The sequence below is a fragment of the Trachurus japonicus genome, chromosome 12, assembly GCF_045865225.1.
Source record: "Trachurus japonicus isolate A0001 chromosome 12, Traja_1.0".
NCBI lineage: Eukaryota > Metazoa > Chordata > Actinopteri > Carangiformes > Carangidae > Trachurus > Trachurus japonicus.
The window spans coordinates 27,396,156-27,412,516 of NC_140918.1; the positions used below are offsets into that span (position 1 = coordinate 27,396,156).

Here is a 16,361-nt window from a genome sequence, read left to right on the forward strand (position 1 = left end):
CAGTTAATACCGATGGTCCAGCCTGTCCCCCCGCGGTGACTGATGTTTATCACGGTGTGATTACGTGGCCGGTCGGGGAAACGGGCTGTGAGCGAAACTGAAAACTGTCAGAGTAACGTCAGGTTGTTGTCGGTTGATCCAGTGAATGATGAACTTTCAGGGTTGATCAGAATTTTCCTCTGGATGTAAACATGCTGCAGACTTCCACTTGTAAGCAAATCAGGCAGTGCCCTAATGAATTTTGACTATTATTATTTTTTAATGTAGCCTATTATTAGTTTAACAGCTCTGGGCCGTTCAACTAACTTTAAAAAAACACCTATTTGTGCAATTTTTTGCACTAATATTGTCCATTTGGAATATCATTCTGTTTTTGAATAAAGTTAGGGAGAAATAAATAAATGATATACCAGTGACATGCTGGATCAAACTGAGGAACAACTCCTCTCATTCTTCTCTTCCGTACAATGCAAATCAAATTTGTACCTTTTTTTTTATCCGATTAATCGATTAATCGAAGAAATAATCGACAGATTAATCGATTATCAAAATAATCGTTAGTTGCAGCCCTACTGCAAATAACAGTTATCATAGCATTTATACAGAGCGTGTCTAGTTGGACTCAAAGCATTTTATACTTGTCACATTTAAACATCACTTTCCCCTACTCATATTGTGCTTTCCCTAACCTTAACCATCCAAAACAAATGCCGAACCATAACCCAATTCATTGTCAATGTGAGCCTGGCGACACTGAGTGTCCAAATCGTCAACAGGCGCCGCCGCACTTCCAAAGCGTCCAAAGCGTCACCGGACGAGAAGTTGAGCCCTGGTTAACTTTAGGGTAATAAGTAGGGCTGACCCAAAAAATTTGAAGCTTCGAAGTTCGTTGCCATGGTAATCGATCATGAAAGTCCGTGATCGATTTTTTTTTTCCCCTCCTTTTTCCCTTTTTGACACCTGTTCTCATCGGCAATTGTTACATTGAAATGAGTAGGCTACTTGGCATCCTGGAAACCTGCCTGATTTTGGAGATATGCAGTGTTTGTTTGCCATTACTTTCATTGTTTCCGCTCACGTATTTGTATTTCGGCTCCCCAATGACCAGCGCGATCGAACTTTGACATCAGTCACATGACGAGCGGCCAAAGCGGCTGAAAATATTTGCCGTTTTGGGAGCTGTCTTGTCTGACGCCCACCCTCGAGCGTTTTTGACGCTTTGGAAGCTTTTGGTGTGAATGCACAATTACTCTTAACGGTAACTTAACCCTAATTATAATAATCTTAACCCTCAAACAGCCCTTGGAAGTGAGGACCGGCCAAAATGTCCTCACTTTCCCAAAATGTCCTCACTATGATGGTTTAACACTCAAACTGGTCCTCACATGTATAGCTGTACAAGAACACACACATACACACATTTACATGAGGGGCAGTTTTAGAGCTCAGTATCTTTGAGGTTCAGACAGTTTCACATGTGGACTGAAGAAGCTGGGATGGAACCACTGACCTTCTGATTAGTGGATGATCCACTCTACCTCCTGAGCAACAACTACTCTGAATAATATATATATATATATATATATATATATATATATATATATATATATATAATATCACATCATCTGTTAAATAGACACTTGAAAAACCTCCAGTTAACTGGAGGAACACCTGCTGCCACAGCCTCCATGTGTCACTCACTACTGGCTGAAGCAGTGAGCGTTAAGCTCCCATCTAAATATGGGAGAGCAATGTGATAATCTTTTACGTATCAATATTAAGACATGGGCTCATTGAGACAAACAGCTGATGATGCTTAGTCTCCTGTGGCTGCCATCAAACAAACACAGAAGAAGACAAAACAAGACAAGGTCATCAGAAGAGCTCCAGTCTAATGATAAAACATTAATATGAGGAAGGCTCCAGCCTCCTCCCCATCATCACTCCACAGAGCTGCTGCTATCACTTGAAGCATGATTAACCCATCATTTTGTTTTTATTAACAACTTTTTCACCTCAGATGAGAAGAAACAAGATGACCTTGTTTAGAGCTGCTAGAGTCAAATCCTGATTTTTAGATTTTTGATCAAAGACAAAGATTGAGCTGTGACTTCAGCTGCATTTACTGTAAAAGAGAAAAGGTTTCTCTTTTTTTTTCAGGGATTTTCCTTGCAGCAAAGAACCAAAGGTTGTACTCAAACTTGGGACACCGGGTCATGGACTGAGCCCAAATGACGTCCTCTCCACCAGATGAGCTATCGAGGCACCCAGCCAAAGATAGACTATCTTTCTTATTTAGTCTCTCCCAGCTCACAGCATCCGTTTGGGAATCAAAACAGTTTACTCCTTATTTACTTCTTAAGTTCTCTCTCTCTTTCTCTCTCTCTCCTGATCTCTCTGCTCAGTGTGTTTTATGTCCAGTTCTTCCTCTGCCTCCTTTAGTAATAACGATACAAGTAATGAAAGTGGATTATTTGCTGGAGGCGAGGCTTACTGTACTGGAAGTGCTTCTCATCTTCCTTGCAGTTCCCAAGCAGCCTGTAAGTCAGTCAGCAACATTTATTACTCCAGGGCTGGGCCCACAGTCCTGATCCAGTCAACAACAAATCACGTTTTGGGTTTTTTCCCCCCAGTGTATTCACTTTTTGCTTTTATGAACAAATAATAAAGGTGCATGAAAGCAGGCAAATGGATGAAATAGCAGATGTGAGGCTGAGTGAAATGTAAATTCAGTTTGATTATGGAACATTTACCCACAATGCTCGAACACAACAGATAAAAACACGCCTGCACACTCAGCTCTACCAGCAACAGCAAACAATCACTGATTTGTAAATGCTTCATGTTTGATGATTCTCCATCACAGCTTTGACTCTGACTACAGTCACTGGTGATCAGGTGTATAATAATGTGTGTGCGTGTGTTCTACAACAAATGTGTGTGGGTTACAAAATCCTCTCCTCCTATTGGTCACTGTCTTTTTTTCTGGTGGAAGAATCTGAGGAATGAGAGAGAGATGCAAATAAGCCTGACACACACACACACACACACACACACACACACACACACACACACACTTGCACAAGCAGACACACACAAGCAGACACACATTAACAATCAAAATGTCCTAACCCAGTGGTTCCCAACCTCTTTAGCACCATGAATCCATTTAGGAAAGGCACAGTTTCCACAGTCTGGTTGTTGGGGGCAGGGGGGGGGGTCAGTTGGTGCATCAAGTTCGATGGGTCTGCAATTACTGCACAGAGATAATAGCAGCAGCTTATTGTTGTATCTTGGCCTGGTGCTGGTCCAGTGCTCTGTGGATGGGGACCAGCCATTAATCAGACAACAGCTGCTGTGGATACAGGCTACGTGTGTGTCAGAAACTGGTCATAATATAACAGTGCACAGCTTCTTTAGCAGGTGTCTAGGGCTGGAATTTACTTGCTCCAAACAACGCAAACGCGACCACATCATGGCTTCCACGCTTGACCTGCGTTCGTTTGATGCGTCGGCCACACATCTCATGTTGGAAACTTTTCAAGTAGGGCTGCTTGATTTTGCCCAAAAATAAAATCCCAATTTTCTTCTCTCAAAAACCGATTTCCAATTATGAGTGTGCTGTTTGTGTCCTTTAAAATAGACCTGGAGTCTAATAATAAAGTCTGTCTATCTATCTATACTAAAAGGTGACGTCAACCGACTGCCTTCCAGTGATTGGCCAGAGCGTTGTCACCAGAAGAGTTGCGATCGCGAAAACACACCGACAACAGCGACCACTGATCTGTTCTTATTCTGTCACCTGAGTTAAATGGCCGCTGTGTGGAAAACCAGGCTGTGGTCCGTTAACAAGGTGCGGACAAGTGAGGATCTAAAAAAGAGAGCGAGACGACGTGATATGACGACCCCGCCCCTGCTGAAGAACTCAGCTGTAATGTAAAAAGACCTAAACCAAGTCGAGTCCAGCCGAGCAGAGCTTCAACTGTGTTGTGGAAAAGGGCCGTTGGTCTTTTTAGCAACAAAATCCTCGCTGGCCTTAGCTAACGCCAACATGTTTGTTTACAGTGTGTGGGGAGAGTGTGATGGGAGGAAGGCAGCTGAAGTCACTACGGTAACCCAGTGCAGCCCAAAACCATGAACAGGGTGCTGTACCGTAATTACGACAGTTAGAGCAAAAAAAAACGATTTTACGATTTCAAGTTTTTAACACCGTCCTAACTAAATAATTGCGATTACAATTCTCCCGTACTGAACCCCGACTCTGGAACTCTCTCCCCCCATCTGTCCGCGACTCACCCTCACTCCCCACATTCAAGTCCCGGTTAAAAACATACCTCTTCTCCCAAGCCTATGACCTCCCCTACCCATAGCCGGTCTCTCCATCACCTCGCTCATTAATGTGTCACTGTGTACTGTCTCTCCCTCGTCTCCCCCTGTATGTCTCTACCCTGTTTCTTTTGTGTCTTTGTAAGCGTCTTTGGGTTATTGAAAAGCGCTATATAAATTAAATGAATTATTATTATTATTATTATTATTAATTTTAAAACGATTAACGAACAGGCCTATTTTGAAGAGAGACTGACAGACGTTCAACTGGAACTACCCACATCTCTGTGATGTTTCCACACCACTACATATGACAGGCATGTCTGTAAAAATAGTCGGCTTTTAACAATTTCCAGGTCATATTTCTGTTTTTTTTTTCAGTCTCCAAGTGGAGACCACCAGTAGCCTATTGTGCGTTTTGGCTGCATAGTGCTGCAGCAAGTATATGCACAGACACGCCGCATTGTGTACACATACGTTCAATCAAGCGGCAAGTATATAACAGCCTTAAGATGGTAAATGGTCTAAATGGAGTTAACTGCATTTGTAATGCAGTTTTCTAGTCACCTACTACTACTAGTCACAGTGCCAGACACGTCTTTGCTATAGACATCTATATGCAGCTCTATCACTCAACTAAATGGGCTAGGTTCAGTCTGTTGCCTCAGGTCACTTGGACATGTGGACAGGAGGATCCATCGACCCTGTAATTAGTGGACAACCCACTCTCCCTCCTGTGTCACAGCTGCTCGTGACGTAAGACTGAGAGTCAAATGTTGGGCATACCTCAAATAAACATAGTTTATCACTAACATCAACGTTCATGTGACGCATGAGCCATTTGCATGAGGATGTGAAACATAGTTCTGAATCTTTAAGTAGAGACCGCTAAAGGCTGTAGTTGTTATGAGGTAATGAAGCGAAAAATACTATAACTACTGTAAATGTCAAATGTACAGTTGGGTGCTATCTGTGTAGCAGTGATATCAGCACATCAGTGTACAGAGAGGAAGGATGACTGTGTAGCAGGAGTCATTACACTTGGCCAAGGTATAGTGGAATCTTTCAGTGATGTGAAACCAAGCTGAATACAAACAGAAATTTACAATTTGTACAGTTCTGAGAAGAAGAGAGAGCAAGCTAACAGTCTATAGACCATAGATAGACCATTCATCCACTTTGAATTCCCATCCATATTGTTCTAGAGTACATGTTATTATGAACATAAATCATGATAGATCACCATATGTGATGTTAGTTTGACTCATCTGATATGAGACAAATTCAAGTTCTATTACTTCTATTCTCAGTGATTGAACACCAACGATACATTCTCAACTGTAACGTCTGCAAAGCATTGAAAGTCTGATCCTTCCTATGGTGCAGAGTCAGACACTGAACAGTACATGCAGAGAACAGACAGGAGGGCAAACTCGCTGAGAGCAGACTAGACTGGTCACACTTCCCTTTTCTACATCAACGCTGCAGAGAGAGAGAGTTCTCTTCAGTTCAAAGTCAGAGCACTGTCCCACCACTGTCCACCATGCTGACTGACTTGTTTATGGACAAGATCATATCTGCCCTGTTTTTACCTCGCATTCCATCTGCTATTGATGATGTCTTTGTAGCTGCCAACTAGAGTTGTTTTTTTTGTTTTTTTTCATAAAACATCTTCTTGCTGGTTATAATGTGTGTTGTTTATTGTGAAATGCACTGAATCGGCACTGTTCATTTTGGCGATGATTAAAAAGGGTTTGGTTCAGGTTCGGGCCGAGAAATAATGCTGGTTAGTAAGGCTGCATCGGGTCCGGGCTTCAACACCCACGGGTCAGGCCGGGTCGGGTTGTAATTGTCTGGCCTGTGAGAACCCTGCTGCCAACCACTGACACCAGAAATTCATCTGCTGATGAATCAGATTTGTAGAATTGTAACGTTAAACTGATATCCAGCTGAGACTGTGAGACTGGCAGTTTGAATCTGAACATAAAGAAGTATTTCTGCTCCTCACAGTCTCAATAATTCTGTCCAGGAGCCCTTGAGCAAAGCACATACCCTCGGCATACTCGGAGCAGCAACAGGGAGTTGCTCCCAGCGTGACTGTGCAACGGCAGGGTGGAGCTGAGGCAACTTTCCCCCGGAGACATGAGGGTAAAACAACACAGTGTGATAACGCCTGAACTGCAAGAGTTGCAGTTAAAACCAGTTTTACAGTGTCCACCCGAATGCCTTTTAAGTGTTAAGAAACCAGGCAAAAGTCCTGGAACTTTTGCTGAGTTTTGGATTTAGAGCTAATCATGACACTGTTTCTCCTTTTACACTGCTTACAAATTATTCACATATATCTGGTCTAGACTTGTCTGGGTTAAACCAGTAACAGAGGATGTGACACAGTGATGAGGTCCACTTTTGTTAACTATTTGTAATGTTTCTGCACTGAATTGTTGAAATACATCTTTATGCAGATGATGCTGTTGTGTAGGCTATTATCCTGCTGACTCTGTACAGAAAAATTATAGAAATAGTTGAGTTAAATGATTCTATCTCTTGTCACTCTGTTGAGAAAATAAATTCACATAAAGACATTTAAACCAGTGAAAGTTGACTTCTGTACAGAGCACATAGAGCAAATATTGTTGTATTCTTAAATGGGCTGAAACACAGAGCTTAACTCTTGGTGTGGTGACGGTCCTTCAGGGCTGATGTGTTTTTCTTTGAAGTTGATGACATGTCGTGGCACTTCCCCTCAGCTTACTCATACAGTTTATAGATACAGTATTGGATGGAGGGTGGTGACCATCAAACTTTTAATCCACTAATCGCTGATAATTAAATGGTTAGTTCACCCAAACCACAAAATGAACAAATGTTATCATACCAATATTCTCATTAATAGAACTGTCATTTCCCTACTGCAAAATATATATAACCCCAGGATTATAGACATAAGAGATTCTGACTGGGACTGTGACATTGCCAGTTTGAATCAAAGCAGCAGAGTGAATGATGTCTGGTCCTGACCCTCCTGGACAGTTTTGTTCAGGAGCCCTTGAGCAAAGCACAAACCCTCAACACTCTGCCACAGAGCAGCTACAGCCAGTTGTGTTAACAGGGAGGCTCCCAGTGTGAATATACTACAGTGTGGGTGGAGCTGAGGCAACTTTCCCAGGAGTCATGAGAGTGAAATAACACACAGTCTGCTAAAGGCTGAACTGCAAGAGCTGCAGATTGAGACCAGTTTTACAGCTGTCACCATCCACAGCACTGTCTCAGCACTATGGATCCACAATGTCTTTTCTAATGTCCACATTATGACATCAAATTTGTGCATTTTAAAATGACAGAAAATAATGTCTTCATCTAAACACAACTAAAATTGCTGCGTGTGGATATTGATTTTGAACGTCTCAGGCATTTGGACAGGAAAGCTTGGGTCTATTGAAAACATATACCGACCTTCTTATCTGTAATGTTGATCATGAAGGCTTTTTACATTTGGTTGAGGTTTGAGCTGTGTACCTGTCAGGTGTCAGCTGTTATTTAGGATTTGGATAAGTCCATTTAAACGGGTACGTCCATTAATATGGGAAATGGCCAGAAAATGCAGATGGTGATAATGTCACCATAAATCAATATTGTTTCCCAACCACTATTTATAGGTTAGTTGAGTTGGGAATTTCTTTCCTCTTGAGGTTTATATAGGATCGCCCATGGAGAGAAAAGGGTCTTCCCTATATGGTTCTTTCCCACACGAAATTGATTTAATGGTATAACCCAAATTTAAACACCTTAAGAAACACCACAGTTTTTGTCGTCTTAAATAAATTGACGAGTAAAGACCTTATTTTCTCTCATATCAAGATGCACATATGTGACGTCTGAATGCGGATGTCATTACAGATGTTCCATAGAAACCAACATCAAACAGGTGAATCCACTGCAGCACAGTTAGTCTATAAAATCTAGACCCTCCTCCAGAGAAGAAGAATTCTGAAAGGAGTAATGCTTATGGATTATTAATTTATCTTAACACCACTTGCAACTGTAGCTATTTCTTAACAGGTAGATGAACTTATGACACAATTTGTGATTTTAGGCAGCTATGAACATAGCACCACATCTTGTCATTAATACAATAAAAAGACCAAATTTGATTCGGAGTGAAAAGCTGATCAGTTCTCAGATCAGGTAAATTCTACCTGTGCATTTCTGTGGCGTCACCCCCAAGCTTTACCTCCGGCCTCTAGCAAACTATCAACCAGTTAATTTAAGAGAATGAATGATAAACATTGATATGATTTGGACAGTGTTTTTTTTCCTTTCATATGATGAACCAACTGTTGTTGGCCTTGTGGCTCTTATCCTTATGTTTCTGAGCAGAATATGGGCTTGACCAATGACCGTTTATATGGCTGGATAAGATCTTTTGGAGGGGTTATAAACCCCCCAAACCCCCCATAAATAACGCCCTTTTCTGAATGTAGAAACCTTTGCAGAGACGTGTAAGATCAGTGGAGGTAATCGCCGTGACTGTGGAGAGCATGAAACACGTTTGAGTGGCTTTGAACGCGGAAGTGACGGGTGGTCCAAATACCTGGATGACGTCACAGCGAAGTCTCCACCGTCTTTGAGTCGGATCTTACAGAACAGCACCCCGTTGACAAACGGCACCGCCGTCAGCTCCTCCAGTGTGAAATACACTTGAAACTTGAACTTATTCTTTTTCATTAAAAAAGTCATTGTCCTCGGTCACTGGAGCGCCAATGAATGAAAGAGGAAAAACTATGAATAAATTCGTTGTGTTTGGTTTAAAAATCCTTCTTTGTCTTACGGTGAATCATTTCTGAAGAGTTGTTTAGACCTGGAACAGAAAACAGAAAAAGAAGACTGTTATAAATACTCTGCCGCTGTGTTAACTGTGCTCTATTTGCATTTACATGCAGAGGTTTGTGCAGCAATGACAGCTGTAGGCTCGTGCGCTCCGTAAGGATAACTCACATTATAAACACATGACAAACTACCGACATGTTATTTCAGATATTAGTCGTGCTAAATTAGTTTTCTGTTTTTTCTTCTTTTTTTTTTCTTAACAAACTCTCCTGGTCTCTGCTCTGACATGACTGGACTCTCCCGGTGCAGACAGCTGCCACGCAAACAACATAACCACTCGGCGAGTCAACCACCGAGCTTTTGTCCGACAAAACCCACAAACCCAACAAACCCACCAAAACCTCACCTCCCCGGTCTGATACTCCTCAGTTTGGGTCGAACAGTTGTGCTGCGGAGAGCTGGAGTCCGGCTGCTTGACAGTTTGTTACTTTCGGTGCATCTTTACCAAGTTTTCCCTCTTCACTAGAGTTCATCGACAGTTCCAGCGGCTCCCTGAACGTCTCACTTCAGGGGCCGAGTTAGGGGCCGTCCACAAAGTCTGAGCAGAGGTGAATGAGGAAGAGGCGCAGGCACCGACAAAGGAAACTATCCCATATACAAACTTGGATGTGTCCATATTTATGCTGGATCACTGCATATTAAATAGATATGCAAATGAAGTAAGGTTGTTGTACCTACGTTATAGGCTATGTTAAAAAAAACAAAAAAACAAAAAACAATAGGTGACATGTAAATGATGTGGAACCTATTAAAAAATGTCTAGCACATATTTGCGTACAAGCTTATATTGTTATGTAAGTATATTTCCATTTCAAAACCTATCAATATATATTGATATGTTAATGCTTTTTTTTTTTTTTTTAAAGATGTGTATGTTTACTAATGAAAAACCTTTTATGTTAGAATGCATTAGGACATATTATGTGTATATATTGAACATGTTGTGGTTGTGAGCCTCTGTAGCCTCTGTAAATCAGTCCATAAATATCTTAAATAAATCTACATACATTTTATGGGTATACCTATTAGATGACATACTGTTCAGTATGTCCCCTCCCTGCAGTGGGCCACAGCTCAATGACCGAGGGTCAGCGAGTTTGACTGTTCGTGATGTAACAGGGTGAAATAAATCATTTTAAGTAACAGGGGTGTGTTTGGATGGTAGTATTACATCTCCTCTCTCAGGCATTTCTCTGGTGCTCTAGTTACATCAGGGTGGTGTCAGCCAATCAGTAGAAGAGGCTCTGATGATCTCTTCTTGGTTTTGTTGCTTTAGTGACATCACAAAGTTACAGTAGTCATAACGGCTGGTTTTAAGGCTCAGTTTCATGCACCTGTACTTAGACTTCAGAGTGTGGTCCGAGACTTTGATCCTTTCATAGTATTGATATAGAACATAGACCTGCTTTATCATCACACTACACATGGAAATCTACCTTTATACTGAAAGGGACCTTTAAAGGGAAATCCCACAGAGTGCATGTGTATTTGTTGTGTTTCTCCCACAGAGTGCATGTGTATTTGTTGTGTTTCTCCACTCTTTTATCTAGGTTTCTCCTTTACTTTGTCACCTGCCTAGGTCACTAAAACACCATCAAAGTAACACATGACTGTGATGCGCCAACTTGTGAACACACATTGACCTCTTGTGGCCGATTGTGAATGGTGCAGAAAACACAACCACTGGTGTTTCTTCAGTTTTATTGAAGACAGGGTGCAGACTGCACACTGACTGAAGCTGAGTCCCGCTTTAAAAAACAAACAAAAAACAAAACACTGACATCTTTTCATTCAGAGTTATCTGCACAATGACTTGAAGATATTCGATGCTGAGCCCGCATCAGGGTGACAACGTCCGCACCTCTGCACTACAGACCTCATCTCAGTATCAAGAGGAACACAAACCGGTTGTCAGCTCATGACAGGCTGTAAAAAGTAAAAATAATCTTCTCATCGGCAACTCTTCTCTGCATCTGTGACTTAAAACATCAGTAAAATTCTGTACATGCTCTCCCTAAGGCAACTCTCCACAAGCTTCTCGCTGTTCTCTGAAAGCCTGTGTGCACAAACAGGAGGCAGCACCACACAGGTTTATACGCACACATACACACACACACACACATAGTGTCTATTGTGTCTCTTCAGCTTGCTGTGCAGGAGCTGGTGGTGTTTTGGGCCTGCTGTGCTCCTCTGTCCCCGACCCATCAGTCATTCCTCCCGCTGACGCCGAGCCGCCGGGGTTCACCGCCTCCGTCCCGCTCTGCAGGAATTTGCGCAGGTCCTTTAGAGCCGGTCTGAGCATCTGCACTAAGGCCAGCAGGGCGGCCTGCGTGCCCTCCAGGGCCTGCGCCTGTCTCTCCTGGGCGAAGGCCTGAGCCTCCTGGGAGCGCCGCATCATGTGCAGCAGCTCGTTCTGGCCCTCCAGGTGCTGGGCGATCTGCCGGATGTGGACGTTGGTGACTCTCTGCTCCTGCAGCAGGCGGGCCGAGTTGAGGGCGATGCGGCTCTTCAGCTCCTGGGGTTTGGCCTGGCCTTGGGGGGGCGGCGGGGAGGCCGAGGACGAGGCCAGCATCTCCACCGGAGCCTCCACGGCTGCCACCACGGTGGGAGTGGCATCGCCCACGGTGGTGGTGCAGTACTCCACCACGCCTCCGTCCTCTAGGGCGTGGTAAGATGTTTCTGCTGAAAACAGGACAGAGAGGTCATTTTAGTTTCAGCTGTATGAAAAATTTTGGGCACCCATGACAATTTCCATTATTTTCATTTCTAAATCAGTGGGTGTTTGGATCAGCAATTTCATTTTGATCTCTCAAATAACAGATGTACACAGTAATAATAAAATGAGGTTTATCTGATTAACAGAAAATGTGCAATGTGCATCAAAACAAAATTAAACAGGTGCATTATTTTTTGGCAGAACAGAGAAATCACATTAATATTTAGTAGAGCCTCCTTTTGCAAAAATAACAGCCTCTAGAACAGGAGTGTCAAACGTGCGGCTCGTGGGCCAAAATCGGACCGCCCGAGGGTCCAATCCGGCCAAGCGTGAAAATTACATAGAATTACATATAATATTGTTGAAACTGCACGTATTTTTTCAAGAAACTTCAGGTTGTTCATTATGTTTTGTAGAAGGACAGTTGATTAACTGTAAACATCTTAATCATGTACTTCTTTTTGTCTTTTTTTTTAGTATATTTTTGGGGCTTTTTATTGCCTTTAATTGATAGTACAGTGGAGAGCAGAATGACATGCCCAAGGGGTTCCCAATTCGGGATTCGAACCGGGGCCGCCTGCAGTGAGGACTGTAGCTCAGAATTTTGATTTAATTTAATTGTAAAGTGACTTTTAAAATTTAAATGATGGTCAAAAGGATGCTACTTGTGACCACAGAACAATTTCAAAATTAGTCCGGAGCCCATTAATGAACATAGAAAACGATAGATTATTTAACAAAAAAATCAAATATAAACGTCTGCACGCTGCAGTTGGGAGTATGGATGGTATGAAATGAACTGATCGCAGGTGACCTGATATCTGAGGTAAACATTGATTACGAATGGAAATGCCCTTTAATCAGTAGTTAGATGTATCAACAAAATGAGAAGGGTGCCCAAATTTTTTGCGCAGCCTTATTTTTCACATCTGATTAAATTTCATACAACTTAATATTGCTGCACTAAAAATATTGGTCTGGAAAATACCCCATACTCAGCTTTTATTAGAAAATGAATGGCATGCCACTGTGATATCATTTTCCGTGATTTCCGTTATTATGCAGTCTCAGAGGAGCACCTAAACTTTTCCACTGTATAAATTACTGTAGCCAAAGTATCAGCAAAGCAAAAACTCCCAGGTTTTGGGGGGAATGTGCAAATTTGCTTTCTTGCTGAGGTTGAGAGAAGATCAATACAGCTCTACTGGGTGTGCATTCAGCCTGGAGCCGGAAGGATAATTATAGAACTCTCATTACTCCAAAATTGGATGAACCTCTTCCCCTTCCAACCACAAATTAAACTGTGAGTCAGCCAATCAGGATGAGACAGTGATGACATGGGGTTGAGTGCGGTTGGTGGAGGATTGGCTCAGACTTGTTTAGCCGATTTCTCATCATGAGTCCAGGTGAGACTGTGAGTTGACCCAAAAAAGAACGGAGAGAAATTTGGACGTGCACCTCCACAAATATACAGTACCACCCCCCACTGTAAGCTGACTGTTATACACAGCTCAGACTGCAGTCCTGCAACAGGAGGCAACATGTGAATGGTTTTAGTCTGATACTGTGAAAACAAATATCTATGATGCCAGAGAAAGCTGATTAGTCCTGTAACAGTAACCAGAGGAATCTTGAGTTCCTTAGTGGTCAAATATTGTGTCTTTTCTGAATGTGTGAGGGAAACTTAAATCTGACTTCTGAAATCTAATTATTTGTTGCCTGTATATCTGCGCAGTTCAGCTGAAGACAAGCACAAGTGGTCATCTAAAGACCTTGTGTGACTGCTGACAGGTGTTTGACTTGTCATCATCATAAGCCACACAATCAAATATTTTCTCACCTACAAGTTAAAGGTCCTGTGTGTAAAATGGGGGTAAAACCGTGATATCTATCATTCAGATTCTAGTCTGCACTCTGCAGCTCTCACTCGCTTGCTCTAACCCCTCCTGTCAACAAAGTGACGGTGGCCTCCGAGGACAAACCACGACTGGGACAAATGGGAGTATTTCAGGAACATGGAGTGATGAGGTGAAGATCTAAACCATTTTACAATATGCAGTCTCCGCCCACCCTCCAGAGGTGCATTGCTAATGAGCTGCTGGTGCTGTGCAGAAGGAGAGCCCTGGGAAATGGCACAGGTTTTGTGATTTTGGCTAAAAATAATCACAATTTAAAGACCACAGAGAATGTTTTAAAATAACCAAAAATGGTCGCGGGAGGGGGACTTTAAAGGCTGATTGGCACCAAGCTGATTCGCTCAGGCATGTCATGTAATGGCCAGTTCTATATGAGAAAACCTTACATGACCATGTTGAAGCAGATGTTCTTGTGTCGAAGATTTTTTTTTTAAATTCACGTCCCCTGGCTGCTGTGGTTGTCAGGGGTAAAGAAACTCACCATTCAGTGGTTTGACTTCATCACAGACTGGGGCAGCTGGAAGAGCTGAAACACACAGAGAAAAGACAGTTTACCATCCTGTACCTGTAAAGACAAACAAACACTACTTTCTCCTCAAGGTGCCACGGGAATCAGTGCTTCAGTTATATACAAGTTCCAACATGAGACTCTAGGTCTCACACACATCAGTAAATGATGTCGATACAAACACACTTCAGACCAGCAGAGAGTGATGAAATTTACACTTTTTTGTGTCAGCTGGAAACTTTGTCAACTACTCTATTATTCAAAGGAGGATTTCAGTCTCTGTGGTCACTATTCTGCTCCTCCTCTTGTCCTCAGTGCTGTTCTCAGTATCTGCCTGTGGGGCAGACATTGCAGGAGCATCTCTCATCACTTTTATCCCAATAAAATCCAGAAGTTCTGCTCTTGTGAACCTGATGAGTGTAATCAATTGTCCAATTTAAAATGTTGTTTTGATGCTATGAAGTCTTCTTGTAATTGCTCCACAAAGTGTCACCTTAAAGGGGAACTATGCGTCCAGTCACTTTTCCTCTGTGTTGCTAACCCTCCTCTCGGCCATGTGCATTTGTTTTCAGCGAAGCCAGCGAAAGAGCAATCCATGGAGCGGTGGATAACGTTATTTATTATACATGTGTTACAATGTGTATATATTTGTGTATCAAATAAATGTATTTTAAAACACACTCCTTTGGCTCTGATGCCATCTCTCTGCCTGAAGTCACCACTCTTGGCTGTGTAACAATGTCCCACTCACTGAACCAATATTTGTGTTGGAGTTTGTATTATTCTACCAAGATTTAAGATATTTTTATCACTGATTTTCACTGTGTACAAAAAACAAACAGTATACCGTATTCAGTCTAATTCCAAGTGGGTTATGGGCTCTATGCACAGCTCCACCACTTCCTGGATTTAAGGCAGGTCCTTCATTTCCTGTCTTACATTATTGGACACACTGATTAATCCAGGTGTGTCTGAGTAGTCACAATGATCAGACACACCTGGATTAATCAGTGTGTCCAATAATGTAAGACAGGAAATGAAGGACCTGCCTTAAATCCAGGAAGTGGTGGAGCTGTGCATAGAGCCTATTCCAAATTTTGATGACAAAACTTTCATTTTTAATGCAAATGAATATCGGTTTCCTTGATTACTAACAACCAGTATCGGTATCTTCCCTAAAAAAACAACAACATATCAGTCGACCCTTAGTGCACAGAGATGAGGATGAATCCAGCAGAGGGCAACGCATCAACACATCTATCTCACTGCATGAGCAGACAGCAGCTCCAGTCCTCACACTCACTCAACCATGTGTGTGTGTTGTGTGTGTGTGTGTGTGTGTGTGTGTGTGTGTGTGTGTGTGTGTGTGTCATAGAGAAAACTTGTGCTGTAACTTACTCTCTGCGAGTGTGACGGTGGCGGTGGTGTTCACCGTCACCGGCAGAGTGATCTCAGCATCCGAGTCCCCGGCAGGTAGGCTGATGATGGTGGCCTCCCCCAGCAGGTTACAGATCCGCTGCTGCATCGCGGTGAGGATGACGGGAACTGGAGTGCAGTCCGCGGAGGTCCCCTCTATGGCAGCCCGCGCCTGGGCCACCTTCCGCCGGACCTCCGTCTTCATGTCGGACCACTTCTTCTTCACCTCGGCCAACTCTCTGGGACAGGTGGTGACGGCGTTGACCTTTTTCAGGATGTCCACCCATGCGTTATTCTTTGCCATGTGTGTGACTCCAGCATTGAAGTGGTTAACCAGTGTGTGCTTTTGTTTCTCTATTTCTTCCACTATAATTTCCACCTCTCTCTCCGAGAAATTCATTTTTCTCTTTTTCGCCATCGAGGCCATAATTGCAGGAATTCTTCTTTAGCGCAGGTAATTGTGCGTATTGTACGCAAAAATAGTAAGATTTACTCCACTGATGTGCGCAACGTAATGGCTTCCAGAATCGGCTTCTTCTTCCGACTAAAACAACGCTTGCGGTAGCTGTGCTCGAGGCCCCGCCCACTCACT

General features: G+C 42.7%; 2 protein-coding genes across 2 annotated transcripts in view; both read right to left on the minus strand.

Moving 5' to 3' along the window:
• eeig1b (estrogen-induced osteoclastogenesis regulator 1b) overlaps positions 1–9,758 on the minus strand; it is a 28,074-nt gene extending 18,316 nt beyond the window's left edge. Inside the window, exons 1-2 of the mRNA XM_085794075.1 lie at positions 9,560–9,758; positions 8,918–9,184 (exon numbers count right to left, since the gene is read on the minus strand). Coding sequence (XP_085650201.1) covers positions 8,918–9,063 — 146 coding nt within the window. The 5' untranslated portion in view covers positions 9,064–9,184; positions 9,560–9,758. The remainder of the gene's footprint in view (positions 1–8,917; positions 9,185–9,559) is intronic.
• A 1,150-nt stretch (positions 9,759–10,908) lies between these two features.
• Positions 10,909–16,345, minus strand: naif1 (nuclear apoptosis inducing factor 1). Its single transcript, XM_085794076.1, has 3 exons — positions 15,752–16,345; positions 14,327–14,371; positions 10,909–11,895 (listed from the first exon to the last, which is right to left on the minus strand). The coding sequence occupies exons 1-3, from the start codon at positions 16,194–16,196 to the stop codon at positions 11,342–11,344; spliced, it is 1,044 nt and encodes a 347-aa protein (XP_085650202.1). The 5' UTR covers positions 16,197–16,345; the 3' UTR covers positions 10,909–11,341.
• Positions 16,346–16,361: the final 16 nt, after the last annotated feature.

Bases quoted from the DNA above. Each gene is read 5' to 3' on its own strand.
- naif1 (XM_085794076.1), bottom strand. From the start codon at position 16,196: ATGGCCTCGATGGCGAAAAAGAGAAAAATGAATTTCTCGGAGAGAGAG. The intron at 14,372-15,751 runs GTAAGTTACAGC...TGTGTGTTTCAG, and splicing joins CACCGTCACACTCGCAGAGA to CTCTTCCAGCTGCCCCAGTC. The intron at 11,896-14,326 runs GTGAGTTTCTTT...TCCTGTTTTCAG, and splicing joins TGAAGTCAAACCACTGAATG to CAGAAACATCTTACCACGCC.